The 15,615-nt window shown below is 31.5% G+C and overlaps 2 protein-coding genes across 2 annotated transcripts; one reads left to right on the top strand and one right to left on the bottom strand.

The window, feature by feature from the left end:
• Positions 1-5,774: 5,774 nt before the first annotated feature.
• LOC108321977 (zinc finger protein ZAT5) lies at positions 5,775-8,225 on the top strand. Its single transcript, XM_017553901.2, has one exon. It carries the CDS (start codon positions 6,420-6,422, stop codon positions 7,452-7,454), a length of 1,035 nt encoding a protein of 344 aa, XP_017409390.1. The 5' UTR covers positions 5,775-6,419; the 3' UTR covers positions 7,455-8,225.
• Positions 8,226-10,737: 2,512 nt separating this feature from the next.
• Positions 10,738-14,370, bottom strand: LOC108321960 (monocopper oxidase-like protein SKU5). The gene is made up of 7 exons (XM_017553885.2): positions 14,215-14,370; positions 14,014-14,123; positions 12,414-12,684; positions 12,123-12,243; positions 11,676-12,036; positions 11,164-11,535; positions 10,738-10,999 (listed from the first exon to the last, which is right to left on the bottom strand). The coding sequence occupies exons 1-7, from the start codon at positions 14,368-14,370 to the stop codon at positions 10,738-10,740; spliced, it is 1,653 nt and encodes a 550-aa protein (XP_017409374.2).
• Positions 14,371-15,615: the final 1,245 nt, after the last annotated feature.

The following is a 15,615-nucleotide window of genomic DNA, read 5'->3' as shown; positions in this document are numbered from 1 at the left end:
GTATGATCGATATGTACCTTTAGAGTTTATTTTGCTTTGCTGAGATATTTTGTCGAAGAATATAATATTATATTGAAAGGCTTTCCTTCTGAAGGTTAAAAATGATTATAGGATGGCTTGTCTTAAATTTAACCTCACTTCTTTCCCATGTTCCTCTCCACAAAGTTTTACCCATGATTTATAACAAACAAACTAACTTAAATTTTATTTTAGCTCTGTGAGCATTGTAACTGCTTATTTTGATGTTAACAACGTGGTTACATTGCCTACATTATGCTTCAGACTTTTAATGTAAAGAAGCTTGTTGTGCTGGACGACACTTGTTTAGTAATGTGTTGGGTTTTCTTAGCTTAGATGGTGTCTTTTTGAGTGATCCAGAAGTTACTAAAGAATCTTTCTCGTGGATGTGAGTTCCTGAAGCACAAAAATAATACTGCAATAATAAAAAATTTGACAGACAGCTACATTAAATAGCGTAGAATACTTCTCAATGTTTCAGAAGCAAGAGCTTTGAAGGTGGTTCTTAGTTTTCTCTTAGTTGTTATTTATCTATCCTCTGATATGGTTCTATTTCTTTATTAAGATTCCTCATCTCAATGATTTGCCTCAGCGTTGAAGATTGTGTATAAGTACTGAGTAGTGGGAATATAGAAGTAGAAGAAGATCTAAACCAAACGTAGTTGAGGAATCCATAATCAAAAGGGAATAATTTCTTCCTTAGAAGAACAATTTCTTGCTATTGGTTTTTCTTTTGCGTGCTACACACAACTAACCGCCAAAAGCAATTCTTCGTGTCAATAATTGGGCATTCTAAATGAATCATTGCAATGATTAGCTCGACATTAAGAATTAGTCAAAATAATTTCTTGTCTTTTTACCTAAACCATTTCAATTTTTTCATGTTCAGCTTCACTTAACACGTCCAACCCCAATTTTGATTTGTTAACTATGAAGATGTTGGTGGTATTTTAATTTATTGCAGTAATTAAGTTTTTATAAAACAATTATGTTTTAAAAATTTAAGCTCTAGAATGATTCCTCCCTCTTATACCCAATTCATTTTAATCAGATTGAACTGATGAAATATATAATAAAAAAAAAAGTGATGAACCTAATCCAAATTGAATAAAAAAATATTGATTTAAATGAAAATAAAGACATTAAAAATAGTGTACGTAATTATTTAGCAAGAGAATAGATTAAAAAAGATTAAATTACTATTGAAATAGTCTAATTTAAAATATAAAACAAAAATTTATTCCATCAAAGAGTAAAAGCAGTTGTCTGAATATATGAGGGTTATGTTTTGCCATTTCTGTTTTCTTGAGACCATCCAGAACGTTGATGTCATAACATGCTGCAGCATTTTGGTATCATGTTCGCAAGATACAACCTCGAATATTCTAAGCTCGTGTACTTAGTGACATGTAACATCTGCTTGGGAAATCTTAAACTTGGATATTGTATTTTTATGACATATTAATTTTGGGTTTTGAAGTACTTTTATAAAATGTATTAAGAACTCTTCCAACTTGATCTTAAAAATTTCCAAGTTGAAAGGTTATTGAAATTTTCAAGTGGATTAAGATGAGTGAGATCGGGATGCATGATAGAATTAAATGGTCAACTAGGGCAACAAGTTATCCATTTGAAGAATGATGTCAAGAAAATAATGAGAAAATATGTTTGAAAAATAAGTATGAAATGGGACAAGTTGTTGTGAATTATAATCTCTTTTAAATCCATAGGTGTTATTTTTCACTTCACTACATGATCAACTTGTTTCTCATATCACACCTTTCACTTTAAGGTGTGCATGATGTCAACATCATCATAGTTTTGACAAAAATAAGAATGCCAATAATAATACAAGGTTCGTGTTTAGAAACATATAAAAAAGAAGGTTCATTGATTATAGAAAAATGTTGCATGTTAGTTAAAACTGAAAAGCAATTTAGGTTTAGTTGAGTAGAACTTGCATGAATGAATGATTCACTCACCACAGTTATTTGGGTTTTGAGTAAAGCAAGTACTCTCTACTCATGAAAACGCCACAACATCTTTCAGTCACATCCTTTTCATCCAACAATAAATTGATTTCTATGGATTAATCTAGACATGCATCTCTTTTTATATCTCATGAATTTGAGTAGGTTATGGTCGTTATTCGTATAGTATACCACGATTGATGTGAGGTTTGTTTATAAATTCACCAGAGCAAAATCTTAGTTTGAAAATATTTCATATAGTTATGTTGAGGAAAGCTAATCATAAGTTTTTAAATTATTATTAGAATTAATTTTAATACGTTTTTCGAATAAATATTATATCATAGACAACAAAATTGTAAGAATAAACTTGTTAAATAAAATAATTTTTTTTCACACATTCTTAATATTACGTCAAAGTCATTTATGTACTCACATTAAATATAAAATAAAATTATAATATACAAAAAATATAAATTTTATCTGATTTTATAAAATTGAGATAAATTTAAAGTTTATTTCTTATTAATTTTATTTCTGTTTTTTAAAATAAAAGATTCATATCTAATTTTCCAATAAACATTTATTTTTTTTTAAATTAAGAATAAAAAAATTGTTTTGATTAAAAGGTTATTGTAAATTAAAAGCTAATCCAAATTTTGTTCACGCATGTTTATATAAAGAAACTGTAGTTTTATGAAGTCTTGAAAACATATATCTGAATCTTATTTTTAAATGTATACATTAATGGAAGCTTCCATGACATAATATTGAAAGATACATGAGAAAAATCATGCTATAAACTCACTCTCAGAAAATACTTGAAGATGAAAGGACAATTACAAAGTGATGTCTACCTTAATTGTACTTTTTTTTAACTAGAGAGGGACACATTGCAGTGAAATCTTTTGAAGGAAAAACACTTTTGGTTGTTGTCTGTTTTAGTAGTTATTGGCTCACATCAATATCTTTCATGCTTAAAAAAAAATTAAATAATATCAATTCAAAATATAATTCATGCCTGTATGGACCAAAAATATTCTTAGTGACAACTATACAAAAATTAATTGCAATTAATTTTAGATTGAAATAAATTTAGTCTATATGATAAAATCACGTGAGGTCAATATCACCAATTGTATATCAGATGAAATTTAAAATTTTTAGCATTTTCAACCATTAAATTAGTCTCATAAATTTTTTAAATTTGAAACTTTTAAAAATAAATAATTTAAATAATACATTTTTTTAAGTTTTATAAAATATTTTTTTGAAGTCTCGTCTGAATACAAAGTGAAATCCTGCTTTTCAAAATATAAATTCATTCTTAAAATTAAAAAAAAAAAGTTGTTTCCAAGTACAATTTCTAAATGAATTTATGAAAGTATAACATGTGACTTCAACCTTAAAAAAGGAAAAAGAAAAAGAAATCATACTTAGAAAAATAAGTTGTAGTTGTTGAAGTTATCCCTCTAACATGTGATTAGGCCAATTAAAGGCCTATATACTATACTTTAATCATATTTTTATTGTATTTAAGAAATCTTGTAATCAAAATTGATGATTATTAAATTAAGTCCATCATTCTTTTTCATCTAAATTATGTGTGAAATAAAATATTTACTAATCAATGCACATGGAATAAGTCGAGTTAACTAGTTTTTCTTTAATATATGTTTAAAATGAACGAATGTGATTAACAGGAACGCACATCAATCACACAATTTATATATAATTTAACTATTGTATTAGAGTTAACACGAATTTACACTTTTAATATTTTATTGAATGGATGAGAGTTTTTAATTTATTATTAAAAAATGAATCATATTTAATCAAAATTAAGTTAATTGGTTTTTAATTTAATTTTAAAATATTTTCAAAAATACTTTTGTATATATTAAGCTAAAGAAATAAAAATATTCAGCTCTCAAATTTTCAACCAATACAATAATTATTATAAATCACTCCTCGCTATTAGTATTATTATTGTTTTCATTATTTTTAAAAGATTTGTATTATTATCATTATCATTGTTATTATTATTATTTCATATTGTTATTATTATTTTATTATAAAAAAAAACTATCCTCGTTTTCTACTATAATTTTAGCATTATTATTATTATTAAAATTTTACTTTAATAGGTGAATAAATTATATTAGACGTAAAATTTAATTAAAAAAACAAGTTAAACAGGTAATAAAGTTAAGCTTAACATTACATATTTTCATACCTGTTGATTATTTCGTTTTTTTTATCTTCAAGTCATGTCAAGGTTACTGGAGTGAATAATTGTATCGTATTTTAAATAATTAATAATGACTCCATCATGATGAGTTTAAATGCTTTTCTAATGATAAAAAGAAATATATGCCTTCGTTCATAATAATAGATTCAGAACAAATAGTTATAAACTCAAGAACATGCGTGGTAACAAAATTTCTTCAAACTTTCTCAAAATAGAGTCAGATTTATAGTTCACAATTATAAATTTCTTCAATTTTTACGTGATATGCATCTTCATTATACATAATATTTAATTATGTATCATGTAAAATTTAATAAGAGTTATATCTAATAATTTCTATATAGGAAGACACTTAAAAAAATCATGTCCTTACCAATTGGTAGAATGATAAACTTATTCATTTAATTATTAACTACACTGATGAACTACATATGTGAAAATTTCATTTTTTTTTAAATCGCTTAATTAACACAATGAGAACAATACAAGTTTAGTCTGTTATAAAACAACTTATAACTTTCTAGAATATGTTTGGTACAAAAAGAAAATAAAAAAAATAGAAAAAATAAAAGGTATATGTCATATTCTTTTTGATTGAAGAAAAAAAGAGGGTTAACTTTTAAAATTATTTTGTTCTTTATTATCACATAAACCCTTATGATCGATAATAAGATTTGCGTCAATCTATCTGCACGCAGGCTAAAGCAAAGCAAATGCGAGGAAGTTGTGTTGAACATGTCTAGAAAGATGCTTTTTTTCCTGTCTCCTCTTTTTTATTCAACAAGAATATTTTACAGTTGAAGATTATTTTCATTGGAAAAATTAAAAAGTTTTAGGATAATTAATTTAAAATCGTATCATAATAATTTATAATTACTTGAAAGTATAAAAAAGTTTACAGTTGTCAAAGATATAAGATAGAAAAATTAGAGAGAAAAAAATGACAGTGAGTTAACTGAACTGAGGTCACATCAAACATGTGTTTCGGCCTATTTAGTATAAAAGTTTGAGGACAGAATTTTGGAAAGTACGGGAAAAAGAGGGGTGAGATATATAGTTGCAGTTACAGTACAGTTACAGTTGGTGTTGTTTTTTGATGATGTTGTTTTACCAGAATTGAGGCAGAAAAGAGAAGAAGAGAGAGTGGGAAACACAAGAAGTCCATGGAATGTGTGGTGATGCAGGCATGACAGAATGCAAAAAGCATCAGAAGAGACTGATATAAATAAAAAGTTGAGTGAAGGGAGCACCGCAGATTCCGTGGTTCCAGGCTTGCACTCCAATCATCTCGTGCACAAATCCTTCTTCCAAAGTAATACCTTATTATTATTTTTTTCTTTCACTTTTTCACTCTCCCCCAAATCTATTCGTCTATCCAACAAAACTGAAGCAAGGATATCAGAACTTGGATTCATTTTGTGATGTTTCGTTTGTTCAGAATTGAGAGAGAATGGTGCAAGTTACAAGATAGTAAAGGTTTGTGTGGTTTAGATCTCGAAAGCTGGATTATAAATAGTATAGTGTTAATTAAAAAAATGATTAAAACTAAAAAAGGGGATGTTTGATGAGAATTAGAGATGATGTTATGAAAGCAGTGTGATGAGATAAGATAAGATTGGTAAATGGTAAATAGTAAATAGTGAGAGTAGGGAGTCAATGAAATTTAAGAATGAAAGAATGAATAAAGAGAGGTGATAAAGAGGATGCTAATATTGTGCCACCAAGGTTTGGTTGGGGTAGTTTTTGATTTCGTGAAGTGCGTTGGCAAAGTGTAAGAAAGAGAACCAGTGTTTTCCCTTGTCTTCCAATCTCTTCACCCTTCACCACACTCTCCAAATTTGGTCACTTTCTGTTAAATTACATTATCTTTGGTCTATCTTCTTCTTGAGTGCTATATTCTCTCTTTTTCTTTTCTAAATTTTCCTATATTTACTATCCTATAAATAAACAGTTCCAAAACTTGGGTTGCAGGGCTGATTCACAGTTACTGTTGTATTGGGTGGCTTTTGACTCCCCGACTTATTATATCCTTCACTCCCAATCTATATTTAAGAACCAACCTCCACTCTTCTTTCTCTGCTTCCTTACAACCCTCCAACCCTCTCTTTCTCTTTCTCTCTCTCTCTATTTGTTTTTTAAGGTTAGGCTTAGCCCTCTCTTCGGTTGTGTCAGGAAGAAACATGGAAGCACCAGAGGAACTCTCTCTGGGGGGGTCCAAAGATCACGCCAACATTGTCAAGGGGAAAAGAACCAAAAGGGTCAGACCACAATCCCCTATCCCCTTCTCTGTCACCGCCAATTCCTCCACCGGAGAAGGAGAAAGAGAAGATTGCTGCAATGTTGATGACAACACCAACACCAACACCAACAAAAATTATGATATTAATAATAACAACATCATCGTCAACAACATCAACAACAACAACAACTCTCCCACCACTTCCTCTGCAGGATTACAAGACAGCACGGATGAAGAGGAGGACATGGCCAATTGCCTCATCCTTCTGGCACAAGGACAATCTCGGGAATCTCCAAAACATGTCGAGGAAGATGTGGGAATGAACTACGCCAAGTACAGCAGTAGGAAATTCTTGGAGGCGGCCACCTTGGGGTCTAGCAGGGCAGGGTACTATGTTTATGAATGCAAGACATGTAACAGAACTTTCCCTTCTTTTCAAGCACTCGGAGGCCACAGGGCCAGTCACAAGAAGCTTAAGGCAATCGTGCCCATTCCCCAAGAGAAGAAGCACCAACACCTTTTGTCATCGGATGAGGACGACTTTCAATTGAAGCCCAACAATAAATCACCATTTTCCCTTCAACTCGGTACAAAGGCCAGTTTGTACAACAAATCCAAGGTGCACGAGTGCTCCATCTGTGGTGCTGAATTCACATCGGGGCAAGCACTGGGAGGCCACATGAGACGCCACCGCGCACCGGTTGGGATCCCCACCACACTCTCCTTCACCCCATTGACTCTGGAACCGGAAGAAGATCACCCCAGAAAGAAAAGGAATGTCTTGAACTTGGAATTGGATCTCAATCTTCCCGCCCCAGAAGATGATCAAAGAGAATCCAAGTTTTCCTTTGCATCCAAGCAACAACAACAACAACAACATGGACAGAAAAAACAGCAGCAGCAGCAGCAGCAACAACAACAACCACAAACAAGTCTTGTCTTAACTGCCCCAGCTTTGGTGGATTGTCATTACTGACAAGGTTTAGATTGACATCTGACATCGAAACTGTGGCAATGTGAAATTTTCGCGATACATGTGTTGTCTGTGATCTGGTTTTTCTTTTTGGTTAAATTTTTTGATCCATACATTTATCAAAAATTACATTACATGATTCTTTTGATTCATTGTGGAGTTGATGGAAGAAGCATGGTGATTGTGGGTGAGGTGAGTTGTTTATTGGAGAAAGTTTTAATTTGTTCTCTGAAAAGACCTCTCCAAGTCATGGATAGCGCATGTGGGTAGAGTTCTTTTTGATTGGCGTTTGGCAGAGAATGTGATGTGTTATGACTGCAGAGAGAGGGTGTTGGTAGTGTCCAAAAAGTCTCTGCTTAAGTTTGATTGTCTCCTCCACAATAAAACATCTCCTCCTCCATGTCTTTCTGTGTCTGTCCCCTCACATTGGCCATGGAAATAGAATAAAAGTAGGGAAAGCCAGTAAGTAACTCTTATTCCCACATGAATCCTCAACTTGTCCTTTTTCTCCTTTACCCATATCTCTCGTTCTAAATCATTATTCTTCTTCTTTTCTCTCTGCCTCTTAATTGCCTACTCATTACACCTAAGCAACCCATCAAACCATTCACAACCCACCAAATCTTCAACTTTCCCTTAGATACAGCTAATGCTAACTACTACGCAAATCACACATTGCTAAACTCTCCCACATTTTCAATTTCATTGCTTTCTTTTCTTTTTCTTCAAGTAAAAAGAACCCTTCAAGAAAACTGATTACTCCCCAACTGTAGATTTACACTCTACCTATTATTATTATTATCATTATTATTATTATAATTATGAACTCCACTGTATATGTAAATTAATTTATATGCAATCATTTTATAACAAAGTTCCTTTTCTCTGCCTTTCTTTTCTCTTTCTTCTTATTCTTTCTTTAACAAGTCAAACGCAGCATGACATCACGTCAATACAAGTTCAGGATTAAGTTATAATTAATCGGAATTACTTCATGATTAATAAATATGCTAAAAATGAAGAATGAGGGCGATGCAGATAAAGTTTACCCAGTATTTCACTTGCCAAACTTAATTTTGGTGTTCAGTTTTTGTTAAATGGTGATTAATATTTGGATAATTTCTTCAAAGAAACAAAAAATGTTTGGTAAAAGACATATGGAACTAGATTTCGGTTTTTCTAAACAGAATCAGCTCTTAATATAAAGAAAACACCGAGTGACTCTTTTTTTTTTTCGAAATAATAAAATGAATTTAAAACATTAAGTCACTATAAAGTTGGATAGGGATGAAGTTCAACTCTAATTTTTTGTGACAGATTTAATTGGTGTCATGGGTCCTCTTGATAAATCAAGCTCATCTACCTAAAATACTCAAGACATTAACTGAAACGATGTCGTTTAACTGACGCCTAAACGACCCCGCCCAAATAATTTCGTTAAGAAGGATTTTTCTTCTGTACCTCCATAATTTCTAGCGGCATCCATGATTTTTAAGATGATTATTTTATCCTTTGTAAAAGTAGTTTTTTTGGATTTTTATTTTGGAAACCTTTCGGGATAAATTCTTTATACATAAATTTTAGAACACATCTTTCATTAAGATAATTTCTTTTAGAATTAGCTTTTAATAGAATGAATTCTTTCTATTTGTTTTCTTCTTTTTGTCAAAGGTTGCAGTGGAGAATGGAGACAGCAACAACGGTGGTAGCAGTGACGTGGTGCATTAAGAGAATATTTTAATTTATTTATTAGTGTGAGGTGCAATTAGTAATAATGGGAATGCCAGAAGCAAAAGTCCATGCTAAAAACGCTTCGAAGGTGTTTTTTGGTTAAAAAAACAAAAAATAAGACAGGAATATAAATAGAGGATTTTAAAATATTAAAAATAAACCTAAATGATATTCGTATTATAATTCCTATTGAATCACTATAATATTTTCATTTACATGATGAAAACATTTTAAAATAAAATTAATAGAAAACCCTTTGTGTGAAAGCTTGCTTGTTGAGGTGGTGAAAGCTTTGTGTTTAAGCACCCTCTGCCTTTAGATTATACCTACATTTATACTAGACAAAAAAAGTATACTCAAAACTATTTGTGGAGGGAAACTGTAGACTATACGTAGAGTATACACAATACATCACTCTTCAATATGCTTTGCCTCAACCCCACACTTCCCCTACCATACTTCTTTTATCTGTTACTTCTTAGTTTGCGTGTGAATTTATACTTCAAATCCAGTTTTTCTGTGTTAAGTATCTGTCTATTACTCATCTTTTACAAAAGCCAATTTTAGAGTTTCACTTTCATTTCAGTAAGCATCTTTTGCAAAAGCCAAATTTGGTTACTTACTCAGATTATGGCAAGAGTTGGTGAAATATAGTATCAGATGTAATAGTGAGAAGGAACAGTTGCATCAGCAATTGCTTAAAACCACATTTCTACGTATGATTGTACATTTTAATGAGTTTATAGTTGAGTTTAGTGAAAGTTCACATTAAGAGAATCTATGAAAGAAAATGGAAACATCATGATTGATCATAGAATTAACAAAAATGGAGCAGATAAAGCATAGGGTTGAGAAAAGCGTTTGATCCTAAATATAGAAGTCAAGACACCCTTGCATGTTCAACCTAAAGCACGCACAATTTTCCATCGTTCTATAGAATCCTAAACATCCACCACGCGTGGCAAAAGAATGAAACTACAATCTTAACCCCTATAAATTGAAAATCTAACATAGACTACACAGTAGCAAGTAACCTTTAATTCTTCACCAGCTAATTAAAAGAAATGCAGTAGACATTTTATCCTTATGCTGTTCTGCATATCTCCAATCTTCTCAGAAAAGGGTGGACTGTCTCAATTAATGGAGACCAATATAGAAAAACATAGCGCAGCGGTGATCATAGAAATCAGAGACCTATTATTATTCATATTACAAAGAAAACACAAAAGAACACATTAGTTCATAAGCAAACAGCAACAAGCACAAAACCTTATCTCATTACTGAGATTGGTATGTTAGTCTATAAGCATCTCACATAAATGATGTAACAACACGGGGCCAATACCTTGTTTTGTGTGGATTGTATGCGTTGGATGATGGAGCACTTGATGGTGGGGACACTGAGGGAGCAGGGGCTGGAGCAGGAGATAGATACTTGCCTGTCAACATTAAGAAGTATCAATACCATAATATCACACCTTTTCAAAATCATCATTCAAAAAATAAAGTTTGTAAAGAAGGTTAAAGAACAGTAGAAAATACTTATGAAGATGCACTAACCACAAAGAAGGAGATTTGGTGGAGGAGGCTTCTCTTTGGCAGGGTTGGGATCAGCATCATAAACCCTCACATAGAGCTCTTCACCCAAATACCAGCTTTGCAAGTTCTGTGATCTCAGATTCCACATTCCTGGGTTGTCAGGGTACACATAAACTGCACTCCACCCTCCAGGGTACACTTGCACACTCGATCGACCAACAGGATCATACAGATTATAAGTTAGCCGTGATTCTAGACTCCATTCTCCTTCTCCCATTCTGAAACCAAATATTTCTTATTTATCACATCCAAATTTTAATGCTGAAGCTGCTCTCACTATAAACTTAGCTTCTAATAACATGTCAAATGTTGCAATGGATATACTTTTCTACAAGGAACCTGATTTTCTAGTAAAATCCTTCAAATGAAGCAGATTACTTACCCGACCACAAAGAAACTATATCCATCTAAATGCCAAGTATCAATCATGTCTAAACTGTTTTTCAGCACTATCTCCGTCCACCCTTTGTGCAATGCACTGGCAACAAAAACTCCACACACGGCCTTTGCATTTGAACTGTTCTTAGAAAAAGCATCCAGTTCATATACTCCACTTCCATTTGAAAAGTAATCAGCTAGCTTCAATGGAGTAGTATCTGGGGTCAAGTAAGACACGTTGTTGACAGCGTATCGAGATAACCCATCAATAGTTGCTACAGACGCGTTTAGAATGAAAGTCTCAGATATTGTCACATTTGAAACATTGAACGTTCCCTGAGGATTAGGCCTTGCAGCTCCAGTGGTCAGGTTCCACCTTCATTTCAAATAAACCCACAATATGAGTGTTTGCATATCTCACAAATATGAACTGTTTAGAGGCATTATTGCTAATATTATATTAATGTAGAAGCTCTTTTTGAGCATGCGGAACGTCACTTTGTGACATGCAATTACCTAATGGATTTTGCTTGGTTGATGGAAAATTGCTGATCAAATGGATCTGGACCCCATGGGAGAGACCCATTAGCTTGTGTGGTAGAGTTATGATAATGAAGCACAGCAACGCCAACGAGAGTGTTATTGTTTGTGGCATTACTCATTTTAGGAGAGGCCACTATGTAGTAATCAGCAGCATCTTGGTTTGCTGTGACAAGAACTGAGTAGGATTGGCCTACATGAACATCAAGAGACTCCAAGTCTATTTGATTGACATAAGAGCCTTCAGTTTCAACCAATACCATTAGATGATCTTGAATCCTGAAATTGAAGCTCCAAGTTGTCCCTACGTTTGATATCCTAAGCAAATATGATTTTCCTGTGACACATGATCATAAAGGATTTAAGGTACTACACAAGACGACCATAAAGTGAGTCATATAATTTCTCTTATTCACTTCTTACCTGGTGTAACATTGAATGTCTCGTATGATAGGGAAAAGTTTCTCATATATGGTCTTTTGCCGTTTATTAGCATCCAATCGGGGTGAAGGACATCTGTAGTATTAAACCTGGACCTAACATCCTTGTTGGAATAATATCAAGTATATTCATTATTCAAGATTAGCAAATAAAAAAATATACACACAAAGAGACTGATATCAAATTAAAGATCAGAAAATGAAGTAGCATTCCAAGGAATTACTTAAGTCATCATAGTATCAATGGTCAAATGACAAGAAAGTAGTGAATTACCTTGTAGCTGGTGCTGTGCCAGTCACCAATTAGAAGATCAAACTCTGCCTCTGGTTTTGGAAAAGGAACACTTATGACAGGTCGATTGTTGACTCGAATTGGACCAAACCCTCCTCCAGCTTTAAGGAAATTGATGGAAGGAAAGTAAGAGAATGTGCCAATCTGGTCTTTGGCATGGAAAGTATAAGTCCAATTGGTGCCAGGTTGGATGGGGCAGTTTGTTCCAGACACACCATCTTCCCATGAATCAAGCCTTTGTTGTATGCCATTCCTACACCAAAACCAGAATTCTGCAAGATTAGTGCATAGCCTCACTCCTAAAACTAAAGCAATACCAAAATATGTGAATCTTGGAAGTGGCGATAGAAAATTTGTTCTCTTTTTCTATATTTCATTCAGAATGATATAACCTTTTGAATAAACAAAATAAATATAGGCAACGCAAAAGACTGCAAGGTGCATTAGTCTCCTCAGGTATCATGTTTTGAATAGTAAAAGTTGGACTTCTATTTAAACATGAACACAAATTCTGACCAAAATGTCTATGGAACTCGTCCTTGTGCTGGCAGACTTCTCATCGTGTTAAGAATTGTTCTATTTTTTCTCTTTAATGCACCATTTGTTGTGATATATAAACTCGTAAGCTCTTTCGTGATGTCATACTCTTCACAACAAACATTAAACTCATCTGAATAGTATTCTCTATAAAAGATAGACCTATATTTTTCTAGAATAATTCTCAATTAAAGTAATTAAATACTTTTTGATCCTTATGAATCTTAAAACTTAGCACCTTGTCATCCTTATCTGCTGTCTCTACCTCTACCTCTTCTAAAATTGTTGAATAAGTATTGGTAGAAGCCTTCAACTCTTGCTCCTCAACTTCTGAGGGTTTAATATTTTGTTCATAAACAACTTTGAAATTCATCGGATGAAAAAGGATCGATGTCTTTCGATTCTTACATAGCACATACAACAAAATTAAATTTTGATCCTAAAGTTCGAAATATCTTTTCAACAACATTTGGCACCATAAGTGTGCATCTTTTTGACAAGTGTCATCACAGTAGTCCGTGATTGATTCTCCAGACTTCATTCAAATTGTTTCAAACTAACCACGAAGAGTTTGAATTTACTACCTCCTAGGAGATCCTTGATACTTCCTGTTCATTGAATTTCAAATATCTTTGTTGAGAATGGTTTCCAGAATAGATTGATTAATGACTTGAAACAAATATTTTTTTGTTTTCAAGTCTTTTAGCTTTAGTACATCTAATTCCTTTTGTTGTTCATCAGTGAACCCTTCATTGTTCTCTAGCAAAACATGTTCCAATACCTGTCAGTACTCCTTGGACTTCAGTAAATTTTCCATTATACCAATGATCATATTGACCATCGAAAGTAGAGATTACTGGCTGCACAAAGATGTTTTACTTGTCATTTCTCGTATGGGAAGAACTCATACTTGAGAGATGGTCAATATCTCCATCTATCCCACAGTAAATATTCCAACCCGCCGTCTTTTCTAATAAAACTAACATATCTATTCAATGCCAGAAATATTGTGAGAGAAAGAAAGAAAGGAGTATATAACATGTACCATGTAAACAGCAAGAGATCATCCAAATGATTGAAAACATTGACATGAATAACATCCTTTGTTGTTGCATTTATAAGGGGTCCCGGGAACATGCCATTGATTGTTATTACCTGCAAAATACATGAGCAACAATATTAGTGAAGAATGCATGAGTAAGACAAATAAAAAGATGAACAGATGAAAGGTACTCATAATCCGCACAGGTTGATCAGTAGAAACAGGTTTTAAATTGAAGTCGGTGGAAACGTGCCAATCAAGGAATATATCAGCAGCAATGGCTGTTGTGATTAAGAATGGTAGCACCAGAATTGCACAGATAGCAAGTTTGAGTTGAGGAGCAACAAAATCTGCAGCCATTGAAATGTCACCACACTTTCTTGCTTTGGATGTGACTATCAGTACCTCTTAATCATTTCCTTTCAAGAGTTAGGCCTCAACACTTCAAAAGCTTTTCAATTTATACTCTCCATATATCTTGCTATTTAGAATATATAAATAAATTACGCTTTAGATTTATAAGAAATAGTAATTAATAATTTAAACGGTCATAAAAGTTGGTTTAAAATGTTGTTTTAGAAAAAAACCGCTTAAACTATTATATATATATATATATATATATATAATCGTATTAAATTTTAATTTTAACAAAAATAATCTAAAATTCTAAGTCTTAAGATTAAGAATATTTGAATAACTTTTAACTTTTTTATTTTTATTTTAAATTAAAAATAAATTTTTTAAAATATTTTAAATTATGTATTTTTATGAATAGAATTTTTTTTTTAAACTAAAATCTGGTATACTCAAACTTTTAAATATATATATATATAAATAAAAGATATATTACATTTTAAGTGATAATTTATTTAAATTTAATTGTTTTTTCTATTTGACCCTTTTTTTATATTTAACTGTTTTTTAAATTAAAAAATTACCTATAAAATAAAAACAAAATACTAACAATAAAATTATAAAAATTATTTATATATTTAATTTTAAAAAAATAATAAAAATTTTATTATTTTTATTATAAAAAATAAACACTAAACACACAGCATTTTCACTAGTATATTTAAAAAGATTTGCTTAATATAATTATAATTTAATTAATATGTCGTGAGAGGGATCAGTTAATTCAAAATCACTCTTAAACAGTCAGATAAATTATTTTATTGTTTTTAATTCTGTTGGATCAAGCTCCTATTAAAAAGTATATATAAATGATCACGTTAAACAAATCATAAAAAAATAAAGAGATTCTATAAACAGAGAGGGAAGAGAAAGAGCGAGATAGGTGATAAATAAACAAGAAAGCAGAAATTAATTCTAAAAGATAACATAAAATATTTTACAATGTCATAATATTTTTTATATATTCTAATAAATATTTATAATTTAACAACTAGATATATAAAAGTAGTAATTGGAGAAAAAATTAACAGCAAAAAATATTAAAATATATCAAAGTAATAAAATTTATATCAGTATATAACAAAACTAAGATTTAAGTTTTTTAAAGGGAATAAATATTTTTAAGCATAAAAAATAGTTTAAATTTATAATGCATTATGCAAATTGTTATCTAATAATGGTTATAACTAT

This window comes from Vigna angularis, chromosome 3, assembly GCF_016808095.1.
Source record: "Vigna angularis cultivar LongXiaoDou No.4 chromosome 3, ASM1680809v1, whole genome shotgun sequence".
In the NCBI taxonomy this organism is placed as follows: domain Eukaryota; kingdom Viridiplantae; phylum Streptophyta; class Magnoliopsida; order Fabales; family Fabaceae; genus Vigna; species Vigna angularis.
Note: the sequence above shows the minus strand (reverse complement) of the source record. Positions and strands in the feature narration are given on the sequence as shown.

Coding starts and splice junctions, on each gene's coding strand:
- LOC108321960 (XM_017553885.2), bottom strand. CDS start 14,370: ATGGCTGCAGATTTTGTTGCTCCTCAACTCAAACTTGCTATCTGTGCA. Junction 14,124..14,214: donor CTGTTTCTACTGATCAACCT/GTGCGGATTATG, acceptor TGTATTTTGCAG/GTAATAACAATCAATGGCAT. Junction 11,000..11,163: donor TATAGTTTCTTTGTGGTCGG/GTAAGTAATCTG, acceptor ATTTGGTTTCAG/AATGGGAGAAGGAGAATGGA.
- LOC108321977 (XM_017553901.2), top strand. CDS start 6,420: ATGGAAGCACCAGAGGAACTCTCTCTGGGGGGGTCCAAAGATCACGCC.